The sequence below is a fragment of the Poromitra crassiceps genome (genome assembly GCF_964638095.1).
Source record: "Poromitra crassiceps genome assembly, chromosome: 5".
NCBI lineage: Eukaryota > Metazoa > Chordata > Actinopteri > Beryciformes > Melamphaidae > Poromitra > Poromitra crassiceps.
This window is the reverse complement of record NC_139642.1, coordinates 38,241,951-38,264,969: the sequence shown is the minus strand read 5'-3', so window position 1 is coordinate 38,264,969 and position 23,019 is coordinate 38,241,951. Positions and strand designations below refer to the sequence as shown.

Sequence of the window (23,019 nt, the reverse complement as noted above, 5' to 3'; positions counted from 1 at the left end):
TGTGACATGAATGTTAATTTTCTATTAAAGCAAAGTAAAAAAATAACCCGCCAATTATTGTTCTTAGGAAAAAAATCGGAATCGGCAAAAATCGGTATCGGCAAGTCAGACTATTCAAAAATCGGAAATCGGAATCGGCCAACAAAATCGCAATCGGTGCATCCCTACTTTGTAGGCATAAACAGAAGTAAAATAATAAAATAACAAAATGGGAATTTCCTAACTTTGTTTGCAATGATGTTCAGGATGTGCATTATCCTAGTGCTCACAATAGGTCATTTTATACAGTATAAGGTCAAGTAAAAAAGAAATGATCATCACATTTTGAAATGGTTACTATGAGGCCATATTGCATGACACATTAATGTGATTGGGCTGTTTGGAATCACAGGGGTCTCAGCTTTGTAGCCATACCCAAATTATACAATGCTATGACTGTTTTGGCACCACAGTGTGCAGAAATAGGGAAACAAAAAAGGCAAACAAACGGAAAAAACAAAACCCTAACCTGAAACACACAATACTGTAAGATGCTGGATATAAAACGCTGTGTCCGCCGCTGTAGAATACTACAGTACTAGCAATCGCTAACAGGCTAATATAGAGCTAGGATACTAATGCGACCATATGGTAGTTATCATTCGCATTACCATCTACTGTAACATAATTTCATTTCAATGGAGCTTGGAATCTCCAACACTAAGAGCAAAAAAGGCCCACAAAAGAATAATCACATAGAGCTTTAATAGGTTTTAAAACTCACTCTTAAAACCAAAAGCTTTTCTTGAATTATATGGAATTTTAAGATTTCACAGCATCTATTTGCTATGTGTGGACTGGGAGGAGCAGTTATCTACTGTATAGAAAACTATAATCCACACAGTGACCCACATTATGGCCATCATGGTGGACAAGTGATTAGAGTCAGAGGTTCAACCCCACCCTCGAAACAGCCATGCCTCCCGTCAAAGTGTCCTTGACTAACTGAGAACGATAGGTAAATGAATGATTAAAACATAAATGCGTGAGCGGGAGTGGGAGGAGGCAGGAAGGAGAACGTTGCAGAATATGACAGGAAGGAAAAAGAGATGAAGTGACAGCGGCTGTGACAGCAGGTGGAGAAAATGAATCGATGGGTGGAAATTGATCTTGTTAACTGAAAAGCAGTCGTGCGAGACCAATCACATAACACACAGCCCCAAGCTGGGTCAGACAGGGAGGAGGGGAGAGAGAGAGGTGTGTGTGAATGATGATGGATGAGAGGGGACGGCTGAAATGTCAAATGTAAGATGAATTGAAAGACATTGAAAGGTATTTTAGGGTAAAAGAAAGACATCCAAAAGAAATACAAGGGAGAGATGGACGGATGGAGATGGTGGCTCAGTGGTTAGCTTCACAGCACGAAGCTTCGGTCCTGGGTTCACTTCAAAACCCGATCCGCCCCAGGTTCTTTCTGTGTGGAGTTTGCCTGTTCTCGCCGTGTCCGTGTGGGTTTCCCCCCGCTGCGGTTTCCTAGCCTGGTAAACCAGCCGGTCAAGTGGACTCACATTTCATTTCGTTCTGCAGGACCGTCTGGCCTCAAGCCCTGGGAGGGCTTCAGCAGAAACTGCAAAGCAGACGAGCCAATCAGCGACTGCGCTCAGTGCCCTGTGATTGACAGCGCAAGTTGGCCAATCAGAAACGCTACTAGCACTGCACTAGCAACACAATAATGGCAGCCACCTTGCCTGTCCGCCTCGAGGAGTAATGTCACCGTTTGTCGAGTTTAAACAGCCATAAAGTGCAGTTATTGCTGAAATAGACTCAATAACAACAATTAAACAAGTATAGGAGTATACAACAGCGGAGATTCTCGGCGGAAAATGTGTTTTTGCCGTTCTCCCGAGTGGATTTAGGTTTGACTGAATCCAACGCTGAAGGAGTTGTCTGTCAAGGCAAATACACCCGCCCAACTTCCGCCCACTACAAACACTGGGTGAGAGCTTCAGGCCAGATGAGAACGAAGAACAAAATGAAATGTGAGTTCATGTGACTGGCTGGTTTACCAAGCTAGCGGTTTCCTCCCACCGTCAAAGACATGTATGTTAGGGTTAATACTGTCAGTGCCCCTCAGCAAGGCACTGGAGTTGGTCCCCGGGCGCTGCACTGCTGCAGCTGCCCACTGCTTCTAGTTTCAAGTATAGGGTCAAAATGCAGAGGGACAATAAATTACACAAAGACTAAAATACAATGAGCAGAGAGAGAGAGAGAGAGAGAGATGGGCAGTATTTTAGAATCTAACAGGCAATGTACACCAGATGCGTTACGGCTGCCTTGTGGACCTGACAAAACTGCCGGATCAACTCTCGCCCATCTTAATTGATGGGCGATACATGCGGTACGGAAAAATTACGTACCTGTTCTATTTTTGTCGGATCCCGTATACGTCTGACAGATTACATGGGGGTCCATACAGGATCTGTTCCGGTGTACATTAGCCCTAAAATGAACATGGACAAGTGTTTTGTTTGTGCATCTGTTTCTTTCTGTTTCTGTCTTGTTGTTCTGGGCGTGGGGAGAACATTGTGCATGTGCGGATGCTGAGTGGTGTTGTTGTCTGTCTTGGCAGAGATCCGGGAGGCGTTCAGGGTGCTGGATCGCGATGGCAATGGGTTCATCTCCAAACAGGAGCTGGGGATGGCCATGCGCTCTCTGGGCTACATGCCCAGCGAAGTGGAGCTGGCCATTATCATGCAAAGACTAGACATGGATGGTGAGTCACGAGCCCACACGCACGCATGCACGCACACATGCATTTTTAGCATGAATACATTTGACCTTTTGTCTTTGTGTGTATCATGTTTACATTATTACAATCAATTGATAAAACTTTAAAAATGAAAGAAAGAAAGAAAGAAAGAAAAAAAATACACTTTATTCTGCTTTCATGCCATAATTTGCTACACCGCCTTTCTTAGCAGACAGTGGATTGGAGTAGATCCTGAAATCCCCCTCCAGTATGTACTGAATCGAGAATTGATTTTGAATCGGGAATCGTTTTGAATCGAAAATCAATTTTGAATTGAATCGTGACTCCAGGAGTGAGAATCGAATCGTGAGATACCCAAAGATTCAGTACAGTGTTCACATCATAAACATACAGTGGGAATACAGTACCATCATCAACAGAGATATTTTTGCAAACATTACCATAAATGCCACTATGCCCTCTTCATATGCATTAGTGTGTTTCCCCGTGTAATAAAACATGTATGCATGCAGGCTTCAGGGTGTTGCTTGTTTCGATCTCTACCGCTCGCCGTTTCCACTTAACACATAATCACAAAAAAGCCTTCATGATCCCACCAAGGGATACATCAAGCTCTTCATCATGAAAACATTGTGTTTAATATGCAAATGCTGCAGGGTCAGACCCTGCTGAGGCACAAAAACAATCTGAATGGAGAAACGTGTGAGAAGAGTGGAATGAGAAACCAAATTGTATCCATTCACCACTGTTCATTGGTGGAAAAAGTACTCAAATTCTTTATCTAAGTAAAAGTAGCAATACCATAATGGCAAAAATACTAAATTAAAAGTAAACGTCCTCCGTTCAAAAGATTACATAAATGTTTTGCAGTATTAGCTGTAAAATGTACATAAGTGTCAAAGTAAGTCCTCACTCTTTCAGAGTGTTAAATTATTGATGCATTAACCTGTAGTAAGTAGGTTGTCAGTCAAACTTCTCCATATACTGTTGTAGTTTAAACTCTTATCAAAGTGAAGAAAACGCACACCGTAAAGTATCAGTGAGGTACTGGTCACGCGCAAAAATCCATTGAAAAAGATGAAACCGCACACTTTGCGGTTTCATCTTTTTCAATGGAGTTTAAACTCTTAACAATGCAACATATTTTATGAGCTGATCAGATGTTTTGCATGTAAAACCTTATTCTGCAAAGTAACTAGTAACTCCAGCTGCCAGATAAATGTAGTGGAGGCAAATGGAGGAATAATACAGGTCTCAGAAATTGCTTGGAAAGTAAAATGCCAGTAGCTCAAAAATATCCTTAAGTGCCGTACTTGAGTAAATGTTACTTTCCACCTCTGCCACTGTTGCTGGAACTGTTCAAACAGGGCAGAAATGGATCGTGACCTTTTGGTCTGGTATGTTTGGTACAGATCCAGAGTGCTTGTGCTTCCTGCTTCCTAATCTGACCTTTGTCCTGAGAGAAAACGCCTTCAGCAGCAACACAGCTCAACCTCTTTGCTACAGAGGCAGGTTCTGTGCCAAAGCCGGGTTTGGGTCAAGGCTACCTGCACGAACAATGACTGGCATTTTATAATGGTATTCACCTTATGTAGAAGAGGCAGTCTGGCTTGAGAGACTAACAGGAAGAGTAAACACAATTGGTTCTGATTGTGTTTACACTTCCTGTGACTCATAACCCTAGTCTGACTACTATGTGAGTCAGACTAGTTTGAGCAGGTAAAACTGCGGGGGGTGGACGAGGCTACATAAGTTTTTCCTAATCGTATAAGGCATAAATTGCAATATGCAAATGTAGGACGATGTACTGTAAGATCATTGGAAGCATATTCAAGCTTCACTTGCTGCCTTTCATAGGTGCTTTTCAGTTTGACTGTGGTGACAAGAGAGAAACACTGTTCAAGGCTGCTATTCATTTTTAAGAAGTTGCTGTCTTTATTCCTCCGCACTGACTCATCGTGTCTCTCTCAGAAGGCAGGAGAGTCTCTGGTGCCTCAGGGTCGGGTCTCGCTGCATCGTCTGCTGCGACAGGAGAGGCAGGCTCTGCTGCGTTTTCTCACTGACGAAGGCCACTGCGCCTTTTGTTTTCACCAGTTTTCTGAAGTGTAAATGCTGTTTGTTTAGTCATTCGTCTCAGTTCTCTTCGCTCTTTTTGGTGTTGAATCTGAGTTCGCCGGGCAGCCTTGTTCTTCAGAAGACCCCTTGCCAGTTGAAGCAGCCCAGGGCAGCTTGTTCTTTACTGATGTGGGTACGGAATTGAGGTTTTGTGTCGACGTTCTTGAACCTGAGGTGGGGATTAGCCGCAGGCTTCTTTATGCCTTTGTGGTGTTTTCTTCCATTCGATAAAGATCCAGCTATGGTCCAACAGGTACAGAGGGAAAAAAAACAGATGAAGGAAAATGCTTTGGGGGGGGGGGGGGGGGGGGGGGATGACAGTGGACATTTCTGTGCTCAGACCATCAGCAACTCTAGCACAGTCTCTATCAGCAGACTCAAGTGGAATTGTTCAGTAAAGACCAGTAGGAGGCAGGCAGAGTTTCCAGTCACTTACACATTTATAAAAGAAAAGACCTATCATGAGAGCTAGAATAACAGACCCTACCTGACTAAATTACATTGGTTTATATAATAACATCGTGCAAAAGCACTGAAATAGTACCTAAGAACATGAGCAAATATAATATCAGGCAACTGGATGAAATGCAAGATCCCCTTTCCAAAGATCCAAAGGAATAGAGGATGTAGCTGTGCAGCTTTCTACAGAGAGAAAGACAGCTCTTAGTAGGTTTTATTAGGTGTATAAAAAGCAAGTCATTGACAGCTCTTCATTGAGCCCCTTCATATTATATCATATCTTCATAAACTGTAGAAAATCCATTTATACTCAATTCTAACACCAAAAGATGAGACCTTAAGTCTAGGCGAATCAGCTTCATTCACCTTAAAGGATTAGGCCATCAGCATTTAGCGGACAGTCTTATCCAGGTGAATGCATCGGTGGAATAACCTTAAATCCGTACGTTGCCCAAATTATAAGGAGCTAACCGGAGTGCAAGAGTCAAGAGCATTCAGAGAGTAGATGGAATAAAGTATGTGTGTCTGATAGAAAAGTGCTAGGTAAAGAAAAGGAGTGGATCACATGAAAGAAATTAGGAAAGAAGTGCTTTTACTTTTTGCTAATGCCTTCTCTTGAGCCATGACATGACAGAAAATAAAATATCATATCAACTGAAGATATTTGCTTTATATTGTACTAGCAGAATACCCGTCCTTGTGTTACTGGCCATAAGTCAGGCCTCGCTCACAGAGCTGGCATGCAGCCTCTCCTCTCTCTCCCCAGAGAGTTTTCATAGTCCACTGGCTGATTACAACTCCGCTCACCTGTCGGCCCCTCCACTCTAGAGCACCTGTAGGCTCCTCCACTCTGGAGCTCTCCATGGTGCTGAACCTGTCTTGAGTCATTTTGGCCACTAATTAGCTATTTTGTACCCATTTAGTTGGCCCTAATTCAATAATGCAGCTCCGTTAGGTTACCCACCGGGGTGCTCTTTACACTTGCTGAAAGATTCAGCGCGATCGCATGTAAAAGGCATAGCTGTGGATGAACACAATTCTGCTTACACACACACACACACACACACACACACACAGTTCACATTCTTGTTATAGGATATTGTGTGTAGCTGGGTGTATGACAGCAGCTAATTTTGGGTCTCCAGTCTGAGTGATAGGTGAGTGATGAGAGGGGAGGGCCCATTCCTCACCTGGGAGTTTGCACTGATCGAGTCCTTCACAAGATAAAAGGACAGATTTGTATAGTGAAAGGTCAGCCTTGTTGTTTCTGTTGCGTCTCTCCCTGAGGTTATATTCTAAACACTGACGTTCAAAGCAAGTCTCATATTCATGTGCATACAACACTGAAGAGGCGGCGATCAAAAGGACAAAGGCAGCGAAAGGCGAGGAGCATTACCAAATGAATGGAAATTGATGATAATGATTGTATCTCTGCCAGCGGGCAGCTGTGCGGATTGGAGCCACGCTCAGAGCCATCGACTCCAGCTGATCGCTATAAGATACAGACGGGCTATCTGGTCATCGAGGTAATCCAGGTGATTGTTATTGAGCTCCGCTCGCCCTTCACAGAGAAGTGTGGATGCTTTTCTGTGTTGGAGAACACAGCACTGCGGCAGCCTTTGTTTTTCAGTATAGATCATTCACGCTCTCCTTTGTCTAACCTGGCTCTCAGATATTTACTCGGCTATACATCATGTAACAATAAAGAACTATCAATATTCTTTATTCTCCTATACAGTATGTGTATTCGCCTTTATTTAAAGACACAAGGAAATGTATCTTCATGTCATTATGTCAGTCTCTCATTTCATGTCTTGGGTCATGTCAATGTGGGTCATCATAACGCGGGGTCAAAAGTGAGCGGGACAAACCAGAACAAAGGCAGAAAGTGAGTCACAAATCCTGAGCTTCACAAAATTAATTTCAAATACTGTACCTCAAAATCAATCAATTCCAGCCACCAAGATGCAACCTTGGCACGTTGGTGCAACAGACAGTATGGGTGGGGGGGACGGGGGACTAAAGACTAAAGCCCCTTTTGCCAGTGGGCGTGGAAACTTAATCATTTCTAAGTTGGACCATGACCAACCTTTCTGCCAAGTGTCGTGCAAATCTGTTGATAACTTTTTGAGATATGCTGCAGTGCTGATAAACAGACAGACAAACAAACAGACAACAGGAGCGAAAAGATAACCTCCTGCCAGGGCCTTACTTTACTGTTATCCTGCCTTACCGTGACCCACTTCCCCCTGTCCGCCCGTACCTCCAGCAGATTGACCCGTCCCGCATGAGCAGCTTTCCACTGACGAGGTCCCAGCCTCATCTGCAGGTCCAGGACGAGCGGAGCAGGACGTGGTTAGATTAGAGGAGACGTGAGAAACATGAAACATCAGGCAGAGAAATGACGAGTGTGTGAACTAACTGCGTTTTGGAAGAATGAAAAATAGGGAGGAATTGCATAACTATTTTTTTTATTGAATTACATTCCTTATTGCACAACCTTGTCATTGATACTTGTCATTTTAATGTGTCATTCCTTTCAATTCAATTCTGTTTCAGGTGTTTGGCTGCAGAATTGTCTGGCTGCAGAATTTTCTATCTACCCTATTAACCAAACCCTTACGTTTCTGTCAGTTTAAGTATCAAACCACTATTGCTGACTTTTTCACTTCATCTCTCATTTTTCTCAGGCGTCTGATTCCATTAAGCGTGAATTATGCTCGAGGTATGGACAGTCCCACGGAAATGAGAGACACAGAATCTTGATGAGAAAACGTTTGGAGCTTTTATACTCCATGCGGGTTTCCCCTTGCGCAGTGACCGTTATTTTGAAAAACCTCCACTTTGTCCACACATCTTGCATCCACATAGTTAGAAAATGTGCATGGCCAGGTCGAAAACTCGCCACACAGGACCCTCGCGAAGGGACGACTGATGTAATGTCACTTGGCCGCCCGGACCGTCGTGGATATGACAAGCATAATTTGCTTTAAACTGTTCAGTGTAGTTTTTGGTTTACGTTTCATTGAGACGTATGATCACACCTGGCATAACAACCATAGAGGAAATACAAACCTTTTGAGAGCAAAGCATCCCCACTGGGCTCATAAAAAACCTCTCACCCCCAAAGACAAAAAGGCAGAACTAGAAGTGCACTCAGATATATGCAAATGTGTGAGTCGGATCGGAACCTTAACTCTGAACCCACCCACATCCCCCCCAGCCACTCCCCCTACCCACCCCTCGAAACCCCAACTCTCTACGACCTTCCTATCTATGGCCCCTATTCCCTAGCCCCACACCATGCCTCCTGCCACCACCCACATCTCCATAGCTATTCCCTAGCCCCACACCATGCCTCCTGCCCCACACCATGCCTCCTGCCACCACCCACATCTCCATAGCCATTCCCCTGACCCACTCCTCCAATCCCGACTCTCTAGACCTCCCTAACCCTAGCTATGGCCCATTTTCCATAGCCCCGCCCCCGATTGGAAAATTGAATGGGTTCTTCCTTGGCCCATGCTAAACCCTTCCACCAAGTTTCATGAAAATCGACCAAATAGTTTTTCCGTAATCCTGCTACAGACAGACAGACAGACAGACAGACAGACAGACAGCACCGAAAACATAATCTCCTTGGTGGAGGTAAAAATAAATTTAAGATTAAAATGACAGAAATTTGTAATGTAATTCAAGGTTGCATTACTGTCCCTCCGGCTACTCGTACAGTAGGAGCCATTCACTTGAAACTGAGAACCATATACCAACTGGCAGACAGCCTTGTCTGTATGAAGCCGTGATCCATTAGTGGGAATTTACCGGAGGTTGCCGTCTGCAATGACGGCGTTTTGATGGTCTGACTTTGACAACTGTCAGCTAGTTCCCAGAGAAGTCATGCTTGAATCAATGTACACCGCAGGAAAATGTTGAATTAACATTGCAAGTAATAGCTGTAGACTTTGATCTGCTTTAAATCTACAGTAGTTCTGTAGGATCCCCGCTGAGCCAGTCAGAACTCACGTGTATGTTTACAATCTGTCATGTAAATAGTAAATTATGTTTTAAACTTGGTGAATTAGAATGACCTCGGCCTGAATTATAACGACAAAGACACAGAACAACCTTTATATTTCCCTTTAAGCTCAAACGTACAGTGTAAATGGTTTAGCAGTAATGAGTTTCTAAAAACTCATACTGTAGCTCAAGCAAACCTCTGGAAAGTTCTTGCAGCCCTGCAGGCTTCAGTTATTATGTGTGTGGTATGCTGTTGTTTTTAAATCACAAAATAAGTTGGCAAAAACAGTTATATGGCTTTAGAATTAGATGGTGTGTACAGTTGAGACTGAAAGGCACGATCAGATAAAAGGGGGGAAAGGGGGCATGCCACAATAATCATACAAACCCATAAATTTTCCAAGAACATACTGTATGCAGACACTATTATATTCTAGATGCTACCCATACCTTGTGCATGTAAGTCCAATGTCAAAGTGAAACTTCTGCCTACTGAGATACTTGATAAGCCGTCTAAATGTTCTAAGTTGTCACCAGATGTTTTATGGTCACTCACGATTCAGTAGGTCGCTGATTGGCTTGTTCCAGCCTTAAAATGTGTTATATAAGGATTTTTCAAAATCTCGATGGAGAAAATGAATGGGAAACTCTCTTCCGGGGCAGGAGACGTCACGTGACTGTTCAGCTCTATAAAAGTATATAATCTACACCATACTTTGGAGAAGTTATCTGAAGTCTCTCCTGAAACATTCTATCGAGTGTTTGAAGATCCAATCATCACTAAAGCATATGTCACGCTAGAGAGCCAATAAAAACAGGTGCAATGGTCAAAGTTGTCACATTGATATTTAAGGTGTTGATTGAGTCACTGTTGGGGACAGGTGCCTTGTCGATGCGCACAGAGATCCACACAGAAGAAAACTGTGTCGGATGGGCAGATCCATGCGCTTGGAATAAGCCTTGTAACAATTGTGTGATGTCCAAAGTCACACGATTGTTGCAAGGCTTATTCCAAGTGCATCGATCTGCCCACCCAGCATTTTCTTCTGTGCATTATGGACAGTGGTGTACTGCTGCCGGAGCGCACCGCAACGTTGCTTCGCCGATTGAAATTCATACACATTTTATTGAGTGTTTGAAGATCCAATCATCACTAAAGCATATGTCATGCCAGAGAGCCAATAAAAGAAATGCAATGTTTTTTTAATTTAAGGCGTTGATTGAGCCTGGGACAGTTGCCTTGCCGATGCGCACAGAGATCCGTGACGCAGAGAAGAAAACGCTGTCTTGGGTGGGCAGATCGATGCACTTGGAATAAGCCTTGGAACAACTGTCGGATGTCCGAAGTCACACAATTCTTGCAAGGCTTATTCCAAGTGCATCAATCTGCCCTAATCCTCTTCGGTAGTTTTAAATTGTGTTGTGGTGTTAAGAAATAAAATAAAATGAAAAGTCCAGGCGACCCCATTTGAATTCCAGGTGACCCCACGAGTCACGACCCCATGGTTGGGAACCACTGCGACTTGGATTTAGCAACATTATGCACTAATTACTTTGTTTAAGTGCCCCCAACATCTTGTAAATGCCCCTAGTTTTTAGACAGTGAAGAACATTACTTGTGAGCCATACTTCTCAATCTGATCTTTTTCTTGTTGTTAGGTGATGGGCAGGTCGATTTCGATGAGTTCATGACGATCCTCGGACCCAAACTGCTGTCGTCTGAAACGAGAGAAGGCTTCCTGGGGAGCACAATAGACACAATCTTCTGGCAGGTAAGACATGACTCTCCTCAGCACGCGAGTTGGAAGATGGGTTGAAATGGAGACCAAGGAACGGATACGTCTCAGTTTGGACTCATGATTGTTTTTTAGTCTTCAGCCTTAACTGAAAGGCTTGAGTCTACTGCCCACAAAGTGAAACTCCTTTTGGTGGCTTATAAAGGTATAAACACTTGAGTTCAGATATCTTATCAACAGAAATTACACCCATAAATTCTACTAAAAGTTATAGTATCCACTTTGTCTGAGTTTCACTACACACACACAGTTACTATAACTCTGGCTTTGATAGCAGAAAGGGCTTTGGCAATCTCACGGGAGTCGGGGCGACATGAGAGTCAGTGGAATAAGCAACAACAAGAGAGAAAGATGTCAGAGTGGGAGTGAAACAGACTGACTGACTGATTGAGTGAGACTGAGAAACTGAGTGATGAATATATGAGAGAGAGAGAAAGCCAGAACGGGAACGATGAGAGACGGAGCAGGTGCACAGGAAAGAAAGAGACATTTTGGCACCCGTAGGAACACTTGGCAAGTCCCTCCCCTCAATGTAATTGTCTGCTTGACCCGGGCTTTTTCTCAGGGGCAGGAGCTTGTGGTTTACGCCACGAGGATGCAAGTCTTTGGAGGTATGAGCGCAGACTGAGTGGGCACGCTGCCAGCCCTGTTTGGCTGCTGCAGTGACCTTGGCTTGTGTGGGAGAGCGGGCGGCCTGAAAAGGTTTCTTTCCAATAAGAGGGGTAAGTCGTAGGTGTGGGTTGGGGTTTGTTAGCTCTACAAATAGGAATTCATATTTATTGTTGGATGAATGAATACCCTGCAAGCAGGCACCAGCAGATAATACCTCGTATGCCGCTTCTATCTTTTATTCAGTGGGGGGAAAACGTATTAACCTTGATTCGTCATGATTATTCACTCTAACTCACCGCAGATGATTGGTTGCTTGAGGCTTTACAGTTTGGTGCCTATTTCCCTCTGTTAATGGACATTGGTGTGTGTGACTCACCTCTCTTTATTTATTCATTTGGTGTTCGGTGAACATGCTGTTTCCTCTTTTGAATTGTAGCTTTGTCAATTTAGTTTTTAATGTTAATACGGTGGAATATGCAACTGCTTTTTGGCTTTGCCTCTAACTAATGGGTATCTTACAATTGGCCCACAGTCCCATATTTAAAACCAGCAGTATATCTAATCTGGATATCTTTGTCTTTGCAGGTGTCATATTCAGGATAGTGTGTTTGTGAGTCATAGGGCTTTTGTGTGCTGCTAGCTCAGCCTCAAGAAATAGAATAAGCAGGATTGTTGAATTACTGTGACGGAGACTTGCTGGGATATCATTATTGTTCATATTATTATAGTAATAATAACAGTAATACCTTATTTAGCAAAATAGCCAACTTCTTACACAAGCCATAAGCTACCATAAAGAGCAACAATCAAGGGCGTAGGTTTGATTTGGAAAGTGGTGGGGACATTTGGCAGGGGGTCCAGGGACATGCCCCCCGGAAGAAAACTTTGTACATTTTAAAGTAAAATGCATCAATCTGGTGCACTTTGAGAGCAAAATGAAGAGGCTAGATCTACATGTATGAAGAACTACACAAATCACATTAATATCCTCTTCATAGAGAGGCAAAGTGAACATCACTTCCTGCTTCAGCACTGTACCAGAGATTTTATTCTAGGGATGTCGACGAGAACGTCTTTAGTCGGTTAAGCATGTCGGTTAAACCGTCAATTTCCATGTTCATTTGCATATAACAGTGTTGCCAATGTGGCGATCCCCCCCCCCCCCCCCCTTCGTGGTCAGCAATGTAACATAAGTATATTAAACGATGGGGCAAGTGTTAATCAAGCTAGATTTGGAAATAAACACATGGTTAATGTTGATTTTATCTACCTGATGTCTGATCAAACGCATTCCGCAGCGAAGCACACACACAGCTGAACACCTGCTGCAGTCACAGTGAAGTGAGTGCACTGACTGCCCTGCCCCTCTGCTGCTCCTGTCTGAGCACACAGCTCAGATGTGCTCTGTGACCATTTCAGAATGATTAACACACACCCAGCGAAACAATCAGCTCATACATGTTCTATAGTTTTGTTAACTCCGTGTGTGCTGTCATTACTTTTTCTTCACTGTCTCATTCAGTCTAACTCTCTCCCTCCCTCTCTGTAGTGTATGTTCATCATGCACACGCATGCATACGCTCGCACTCAATGATGAAACAGTAGTTTTTACCGTGTTACAAAAATGCAGACATCAAGTGGTCGAATTGACGATTGAAAAGTTTCAATTAACGTTAGTCTTTACTGTCCAACACATGGCAGTTCGGAAAAATTGTTTCACAACAAGAGACTGCGTGCGGAGTGCGGACTCGTCTTTATAATGTTGTGGAGCCCTGCAAGACACAGAGAGCACAGTCCTCGTCGCGTGTGTGAAGAGAGAGGGAGAACGGGTGAGACAGAAGCAAACTATTTTTTGCAGATCTCAAAAGCAGGTAAACCACTGTGGGATTAGTGAGACTATTGCTAAAAGAGAAGATACTGTAGTGATGCGCACTTTGTCAGTGCGCCCTCGCCTGCAGCCTGGGCTGTCCGCTCAAACAGTACTTCACGGGGCGGCTGCGTGTCAATTGACGTGTCCTTAATATGCAAAGCGTGCAGCTCTAAGCAGTATAGCCTATCGGAGGAATGTTTTTGTTTAGATGGCTGGAGGATTCAACTTGTCTTCTCGTTTTGTTAATGTGTTTTTTTCTGCTTGTAGATGTAAAAATAAACGCTTTCTAATGAAAAAGGGTTAGGGTTAGAAGCTTGGGGTTGTATTGTTAAAACATTTGTTAGAATAGAGACAATATTGATAGTGTGTGAATTGGCATTTGTCCAATTTATTGTGTAACTGAGTTGAAATCTGGTCTACACGAAAACTACATTTCAATGCATTTTATGTCACATGAAATATCATAAATATGGGACTATATTGGCTATGTGGTGCCAGCAAAAAGCATCCAGGACACAACTATGGTTAATAGTTTAGCGCAATACTGAATAAAAATAAATAATGAATTGAGTTCCTGCAGCAACTCACATGCGCAAGTAGGCTACTTAGTCGCTAGCTACTAGCTGTGACTGACTAGACCAAAGCAAGTCTGCACCGGTCTGCACCAAGTGCGGAATGAGGTGCTCTGGGCACAATATATGCTCTGTGTACCCCCTGAGTTGCTGGTGTTAAATTAAGTTAACCTCTGAAGCCATACAGCCTAGAGACTAGATGCACACACACACACACAACATCAACATAATTTTAGTCTGTTACATAATATAATAGTCTTGTACACATCACATAAAATAACCTGTCCTCCCGATCGTTGAGTCTGTGGTATCGTACAATCGTGTAGTCTACAAGTTGTGTGCGAGATAAAATATATATGTGCCCGGCTCGCCAGATATAGTGAACCTTTCTTGCGCGTTTTTTCAACGTTGACCCTAAACGTTTTTTAAAGCCCCAATCAGTAAGATTTTTGACATTTTTTACTGTAATATAAGATATTTTTAGTCTTAGGACATGGTAGATTGACATGTAATAGGGAGACTCTCGGCTTTATTTATCCCACACCGCCCTCCATTGGCCAGCACTGGGACTAAGCAGTTTGCTGTCAGCGTCCCGTGTCAATAAAATAGAAAAAAAGAAAAGGATGTGCGCATGCGCTGTACAGCGTAAGCGCTGTCTGCATGAAAGCAAGGAAGTAACTCGATTCGGATTTGCTACGAAAATGATGTTTCACGGAACTATGGATTATTATTTCATCACGTGGTGAGTACCCGATGTCACAACATGTACATAGAGCTTTCTGGCGCTGTGTTTTGTTGACTTTGAACGGCGATATCGTTATCGATACTAATGCACGCAGAGGGCGCAGTTGGAAAACTTACTGAATGGGGCTTTAAATGTCTTTTCAACCTAAAAATGCTCGCTGGGTAGCAGAGCAAAATGGCAGAGAGAGCGAGCCGCCTCACGCCGTGTCTTAAACTCTCTAAAGCCAACTCCCACTTCCTGGATGACAACTTTGTGCTACGTCATACCAATAATAATCAGGGGTAACCGCGATATTAGGTGTTACCGATGTTACACGGTGGGGAGCCTTACACCGATTACATAACATGCCCACCGGTAACACCTTCAACTCCACCCGCTCGTGACAGTTTCAGCATGCGCTCAGCTGCGCTGGTGTATATTACAAGCGCTCCCTCCTATCCTGGCTGTCTGAGTGTGGCTGTACTGTTCCTCGTATCTCTCTGGTTAGACATACCAACAAGTAACGTTAGTTGTACATGTTGTGAACACAATCCCCCCTCATAGACATGTAGGTAAGACCCTTATCTAAGCCTGTGTGTATTCTCTTGCTACTGCCATTTCTGGAAATGTGGTTTTAACAGAGAAAAATCTCCGCTGGCATTGATGCTAATATGTTAGCTAAACCTCCGCTAACATTGATGGTAATAATTAGCATTGATGACTTAGCTGTGATAAAAGCACACAGGCCTGGTTCTACGGGGGTGCAAAAGTACGCATTGCACCCTTATTTTAATTGTCTGCATGCTCAGTTGAAAAGTAAAAGATTTTTTTTTTTTTTTTAATAAATGCTGCAGCTGCACACTTACTGTTTAAACTTGAATTATAATTGTTGTTTTTCTTTGTTCTTTGATGTTAATTTATGGCTTTTTGGCACCTATATGTAACCTTTTAAGGTTGAGATAATTGTATTATCATTATATGGTCCAAATATTTCAGTAAAGCACTTGAAACGCTTGAAATATTCTTGCTTGGGTGGTATCATTCTACTTGAAATGATGGTAAAATGTATTATTTTTAGTAAAATAACATGGCGGGTGGCGAGTGGACCCGGCCCGAGTGGGCCGGGCCTTTGGCCGGGCATCTGCACCCCTTCCTATCTAGAATGCATCCCTAGTCATCTTGTTCTGGAACCGGCCCTGAAAGCACATGCTACTCAGCTATCGTCATTGCCTGGCTTACTGCTGCTTGCTGGTCACGTTAATCCCATGGCCAGAAGAAATCACCAGATTTGTGGCTAATGACGTTAGTTTCTTTTCTCCAGGAGGAGATCTGTCCCCAGTGTTTAACGTTATGTGAGGCTGACAGACAGCGCTCATAACAGCGTGCAGCAGCAGGGATGGGAGGAGCTGACTGACTGGGGAGTGGGGGAGAAACATGGGGTAGAAAGGACTGTGTGCAAAGTAGCCTAATTTATAGACCGACAAACGTAACTGCTCCAAACTATTCTCTGTGGTTAACCTGACATCCCTACCACGCTTGCATTGGTGACTATCTTGACGGGTGTGACTGCAGTTAAATTAAAGCTCCGGACCGTGAGGACTGCTGAGCAGCTCTGGAGTCTTTTTTTTGTTTTTTTACACGGTGTAACCGGTAACACCGGTGCTGACACGTGTTTATTACCCAGTGGGAAAATGTCAACACCGTGGCATCCCTAGTAACCACGTGTAACGACCTGTGACACCCTGCCCACACACACACACACCCCGTTCTAGAGCTGCAGTAGAAGTTACCTTAATCAGCTAAAGCCAAACAGACACTAGGGAGCAAGAGCTAAGTGTTTAAAGCCACCAAACCAAAGCACAAATCTCTACAGCTTTATGATAAACCACACTGACTAAACTCACAGCTCAGGGGAACATCTGAGTACATCTGAATAGCCAGCCTGTTCCATAAAACATGAATCATGACAGGCGTACGGTGACGGCGCAACACTGAAAGCATTTAGCTGGAGGGGGTTTAGGTGTAACCCTTATTCAAATCTTCAGCTATCAAGGAATTTGTCCGGTTTTTTCACAGATCACTCTTTTTTCTCCAACTGTCTTTTCCTTTTCTTTTTTTATTTGCAGATCTTTTGGCGATGAAGTATTTATTATCTCCGGCACGTTGTGTCAGAGTTAGTCTCCGTCAGCTCGCTCAGTCAGCAGGATGGCGACACAAGCCTGACCCCCTCCCTCCCTGCTAACTTATTAAATAGCCTACCTTTTAGACAAAGCTCATGCTGCTACTTCAGTCTTCTGGACCAGGAGAGCAGCAGAGTGCTCTTCCTTTCACCCACAGAGATGCTTTTCTCACTCCGCTAATAATGCCAGGCAAGTGTCACATCCTCACCAGCTGGAGTGATTGGATAATGATTCACTCTCTGTCACACACTCACCTTCCTACTCACTCATATATTATATGATTCACTCTCTGTCACATACATATCACTCTCTGTCACACACTCACCTTCCTACTCACTCATATATTATATCTGATCTCACTCTCTGTCACACACTCACCTTCCTACTCACTCATATATTATATGATTCACTCTCTGTCACACACTCACCTTCCTACTCACTCATATATTATATGATTCACTCTCTGTCACACACTCACCTTCTTACTCACTCATATATTATATGATTCACTCTCTGTCACACACTCACCTTCTTACTCACTCATATATTATATCTGCTCTTGTAAACTTCGTTAATGTGTCTAATTATCTCATTTGGATGAGTATGAGCATGAGCAACCGCAAACAGGGGGGGGGGCGGTAGGGGAGTAGGAGGATGAAGGCCTCTCTGTGCTTTTAATTAGCGGCCAGTGTCTCTTTATGCCGTGCTAATTAATCCCAGAGCAGGACTGTGACTCGTCAACGAGACGGTGATTTAGGGCGAGTCACCGCAGCGAGGGAGGCAGCAGGTCTGAATGAGAGATGAGAAAATCTAAATCATATAAGTATAATCCAAAGTCAAAACTCGCAAAACTCCTAAATCACCACTTGTCAAAGTCAAGTCATGAAACACATAAAGTCACGGCTTGTCAAACTTCAGAAAGTATTCAATGTCATTGTATTTTTGCTTTGTGGTGTGTCGTAGCCTGAATTCAAAATGGATTAAATTAATATTTTCTGTCAACAGTGTATAGAAAAAATATATTTTGCCAGTTTCTCCCCTTCTTCCTTTCACGTTTGAAGAAGCACCGTCAATATGGATGGGGGAGTGTCTACCTGCAAGTATTTTGGCCCGCAGTCCTTACAAGTCTCCGAGTCTGTTGCTGGAGCCCCCCAGCCCCCATACCCTCATCCCAACACTATGATGCTGCTGTCGCCATGCAGGCTTTGCTGTACAGATGGTGTTAGATCCATCCACTTTGAACTCAGGCTTTAAACCACAACACAGGGAGCAAGTCAATGGGCTTGAAGACTTCCTGGAGGCAGAGTGCATAAGACATGTGTAAGCACGGACGTGCAGAAAACATTAGAGAGGCAGGGGCTCAAATTCTTAAAAGGGCACTCCGGCGCGGAAATTTCAGGCAATTTGAAGGCCAATTTAGGGGTATAACTCATTTTAAATATTCAGATTTTAAACAGATTTAGAGGAATATCTCATTTTAGGATGATACTTGTCACGGAAAAATAACTCCACAAACCTGATTCACGTTGACTGATATATCTGTCAGTGTGCGCCTGTGCTGCTGTCGTTCAGTCTGCATGTGGCTGAGTGCGCACTGCTGGAGTGGGCGGGGATGGGCCCTCTCGCTCTCAACAGTCAATGGGCAAGCCATGTGCGGTTTTTGGGCTGCTGCCTTCAGGGGCGGCTTAGAAAAACACTGGTCCTCCATGCAGAGGCCTATTAGAAATGGTGCATTCAAGGCCAAGAGAGCTCGGAAAAGGCATTTATCTTTGAATGCTGCCTTCAGTGATGGCATGGAAAGGGCAATTTCCATACAAAGCACCATTAGAAATGCTGCATTCATGGTCAGGAAAGGGCACTTTTTACAGACTGAAAAAAAGGCAGGGGCTCAAGCCCCCTTTGAGGTCTATGTGTGCACGTGCCTGTGTGTAAGTGTGAAAGTAATGCCATGTGGATCAAAGCATCCACCAAATGGAATAGCACACCCAACTGTCAACATACAGTATTTCTCTCTATTTGCTTTTTCTTCAGGCTGTGTGAAAGAATAATATCCTGATACAGGCTCATATTTCCCTTCTCAATAAGCACCAGTGCAAATTGCTGCTCATAATTTATACATGAAGTTTATCAGAAGCTGACAAATCCTGAAATATAGTAAACAACGTTGACACCATAAACCTGAGTTGCGTGTTGGATTCTTGAAACGAAAGAGTGAATGTGTCAGGAGTGTGATTGTACTGTCAATGGTTGTGAGGCAGTGAGTCTGTAGCTGCGAGCGATACTCATGATGGAATATTGTTCTTCTGTGGGAATGATGCTGTTGGGTTGGGTGAACTTTGTTCATGTCACAGTGTTTTCACAAAACTACTCTGTTCATTCCAAATGAATGTGTCAGTTATGGACACTGTGTGTGTGTGTGTGTGTGTGTGTGTGTGTGTGTGTGTGTGTGTGTGTGTGTGTGTGGTGGTTCCCCAAAACTTTTTTCTGGCGGCTCACTTTTCAAAAATGACAAACCATCGTGACCCAATTCACAACAGGTCTTATCTTTAAATCGTGAATTTGTGCATAAAGCACATTCCTGCCCATTTTCATTTCCGAAACATCTTATTCTCTTGAATTGGTTAACCATAAAATCAACAACTCCCTAAATCAGTGAGTTAACACTACAGGCTATCTCATTGTTTTGATTTCCTCTCATCGGTAAACCAAATTATATACATTTTAACTCTATAAATTAAAATAAGTGGATTTAGTCAGTGTTAACTTTTCCCGCCTCTCTTCAGGAAAACAATAAACAAAAATTTGGCGACCCAAATAAAATCTTCTGTGACCCACCTGTGGGTCCCGACCCAGTCTTTGGGAATGACTGGACGAGAGGGTAGTCAGTTGGTTCCTTGTCAGCGGCTTCCTGTTTACTATTGATCGGTGCTTACAGAAGACTTTTACAAACAGCCCCTGTCCAAGTTCATGAGCCAGTTTCAGGACAGGAGGGTTGAACAGTGTTGACAGCACCTTGTCGATGGACTGGGATGTTCTGATTAAAATGTAAGAGGTGATTCTTTCTGGCTTACATTAATTTTATCAACTGACTGGTCCTTTCTAAAGCTAGAACAACAAAAACTCAATGCTTCTGTATCATGCAAAGATAATGTTAGTGAATAACATTATAACAGTATTTCCACATCAAAGTGAGAACAAAGCAGAGCGAGAGCAGAACATAAGGAGTGAAGTGGTGTTAATTGAACTGGAGTGTAGAATGCATCCTTTCATTTTGGAAGGTGTGCCTCTCCTCTCCTCTTCACTCTCATTTGTTCCATCATGTTTGGTGCACTTAGCCCTGCCTCTTATGGATGAGAATTAGATTCAGTTCATTAACAGATCCACGTCTACACGGTCATATTCCTTTTCTATGTGTGATAGATAGATCAAATAGACTCAAATGGTTTATTTTAGACCCACATACTTTTAGAGTGAGTCTTTTAATTTCATTAGTTATTTTTGTCTCAAATTTGCATTTTCCACCCAGAATAGAATGAAAAGAATTTGTTCATTAAATAATTATAAACCATTGAATTAGGCATTATGCATGCAGCTTAATTCAGTATTACAATTACCTCATGCTTAAGATTCCAACCTCAACTGCAGCAATTTCCTGCCATAAACAAGATGCACTGATTCCAATATTTTCCCTGTGTGTGTGTGTGTGTGTGTGTGTGTGTGTGTGTGTGTGTGTGTGTGTGTGTGTGTGTGTGTGTGTGTGTGTGTGTGTGTGTGTGTGTGTGTGTGTGTGTGTGTGTGTGTGTGTGTTGGAGGGGGAAGGGTGATACAGCATAGATGTTTGAAAGGATGTGCCAGTATTTTGATTTTGGTGCTAAACCACCAAAGTCACATAAGTTCAAATGTTGAATGAATACCCAAAGGTACACAGGTAGCACATAGATCTTCAGGACAAAGTTGACTGGACAAAGTTGCCAACGGCCAAAACATGCTAGTAGTATATATGTTGTAGCATGTTTTGTTGCCATGGCCAGAATAAATTGTTGAAATTGAGATCAGTCGACCTTGTCCTGAAGATCTGTGTGTGCTACCTGTGTACATGTGGGTATTCAACATCGATACAGCATAGTATCGCAATATTTTAGATGGCAATATTGTATCGATACACAAACGCCAAGTATCAATCTTATAAAATCGCAATATCGTATTGTGACTTAAGTCTTGTGATAATATTGTATCATGGGCCTCTGGGGATTCCCACCCCTATGTCCTACTACATATATATACAGTATGAGTTTTCCTTTGGGGATTTGAAGTTTGATTTGCAGTTGAAAAAGGTAATAAATCACAATATCCTGCAATATACAGTCTGTTATCACATTACTCAGCTTCACGCAAAATGTTTACAATCACAACAATAATACCCTATCATCACTTAAGTATTGTGATAATATGGCATCGTGGGGCCTATGGTGATTCCCACCTCTAATGTTCACGGGGCATAATTAAAGTCAGGTTTATTGGCAGAAATGTAATTGAATTCTCTCCAAAATGCGAACCCTTTCCAGCTAATTAGAAAAAAGAAAAATGGAGTAGGGTAAGTTGCTCTGCCCTCTTGGGTGGAGTGTGGAATTAGAGAGCAGGTGTCAGGAAGATGAGCTACTGAGCGGAGCGCTTTGAGCTGGCTTCAGCTTAATGAGCTGATTCTCACTCAGTCACAGTGATGGTCCATCGCTCCACGACACACAGGAATACACTTCATCCCTCTGCAAAACAGTAGATTATAGATTATTTAATTATCCTCAATATTAGTTGTTTGTTTAGAATCTAAACTTTAGATACACAAGACTTCTAACGATTGAGATGCCATGTTTAGCTGAAAGCTGCTGAGCTGCTGCAGCATCCAACTACTGTAACTTGTCTTGCCGTCTTGGATTGAACCTTTGATTGTTGATCAGTTTGATATACGGTAATTAAGCTCTTTCTCTGTGAAGCGATTTGGGACATCCTTCTGATGACGTTACAGTACATAATTAAATTAACTTGGACATGAACTCTAGGAGCAATATATACATTTTCCCCCCAGTGGGGTAAATTGAAATGTCACTCAATGCCAATGCACATTGCACACAGTGTTACGAACACCATTTTGGGTCCATTTTAGGTCTTTCTTTCCCCCTCCCTTTTCTATCTTCTTTATGGGGTTGATTGTAAATATGAGACTTTGCACCTATGCTTATCAGTGTCACTGTATGTTGTGCCGCCTGGGACATAAAGACTACAAATCCCATGTTTCAGTGTGTGACGTCATTCCCTGCGCCGCCTTCGCGCGCTTTTGTTAATGCTTGATTGATATCAGCTGAAGACGCTGACGGCTAACAGAGGGACAGTCGGACGCACTGAGACAGGTGCAAGGAAGGAACTCCAGACAGAAAGGCTGCATGATCACACACAGCAGCAGAGGGATTGGATGCCTTCCTAATCCTCATCATTACTGCCTTCATGTAAAAGACCAGACTAAACTCACTGCTGCCACGGCAACGCAGCAGCACCTTGGAAATGTGGCCAAATTAGATGAGTAACCTCTGTAGGAAAATAACATCCAGGTTGAAAAATACTGAAATGTTCCTTTAATACATTTGATGACTAACAGAACAATTTTAAGTCAACATTCTGTGTGATTGATTTCTTGCCAAAGGTGAGCAGAATTAAGGCGCTCATATTCTCAGGAGAGTTAAGGCACAGATAACGAGAGGAAACATTTATCATTACTGTATATGCCAGTTTATGGCTCCAATCTTTGCACATTGATTTAAAATGATGATCCAATAGTTGTGTCAGAGGTGTCAAGTTATAATTTACAGCCAATCACAGCCCCGTGTTCGACCCGGCTGTGGTATAAATTCCTTTCATATTGCCTCATATGGG

At 43.0% G+C, this 23,019-nt stretch overlaps 1 protein-coding gene across 2 annotated transcripts in view; it reads left to right on the top strand.

Annotated features, from left to right (window-relative positions):
* caln1 (calneuron 1) overlaps positions 1-23,019 on the top strand; it is a gene marked incomplete at both ends in the record, with an annotated part of 84,772 nt that overhangs the window by 31,455 nt on the left and 30,298 nt on the right. For both annotated transcript variants that reach the window (XM_083637486.1, XM_083637485.1), the window contains 2 exons: positions 2,609-2,752; positions 11,000-11,112. In XM_083637486.1, coding sequence (XP_083493612.1) covers positions 2,609-2,752; positions 11,000-11,112 — 257 coding nt within the window. The remainder of the gene's footprint in view (positions 1-2,608; positions 2,753-10,999; positions 11,113-23,019) is intronic.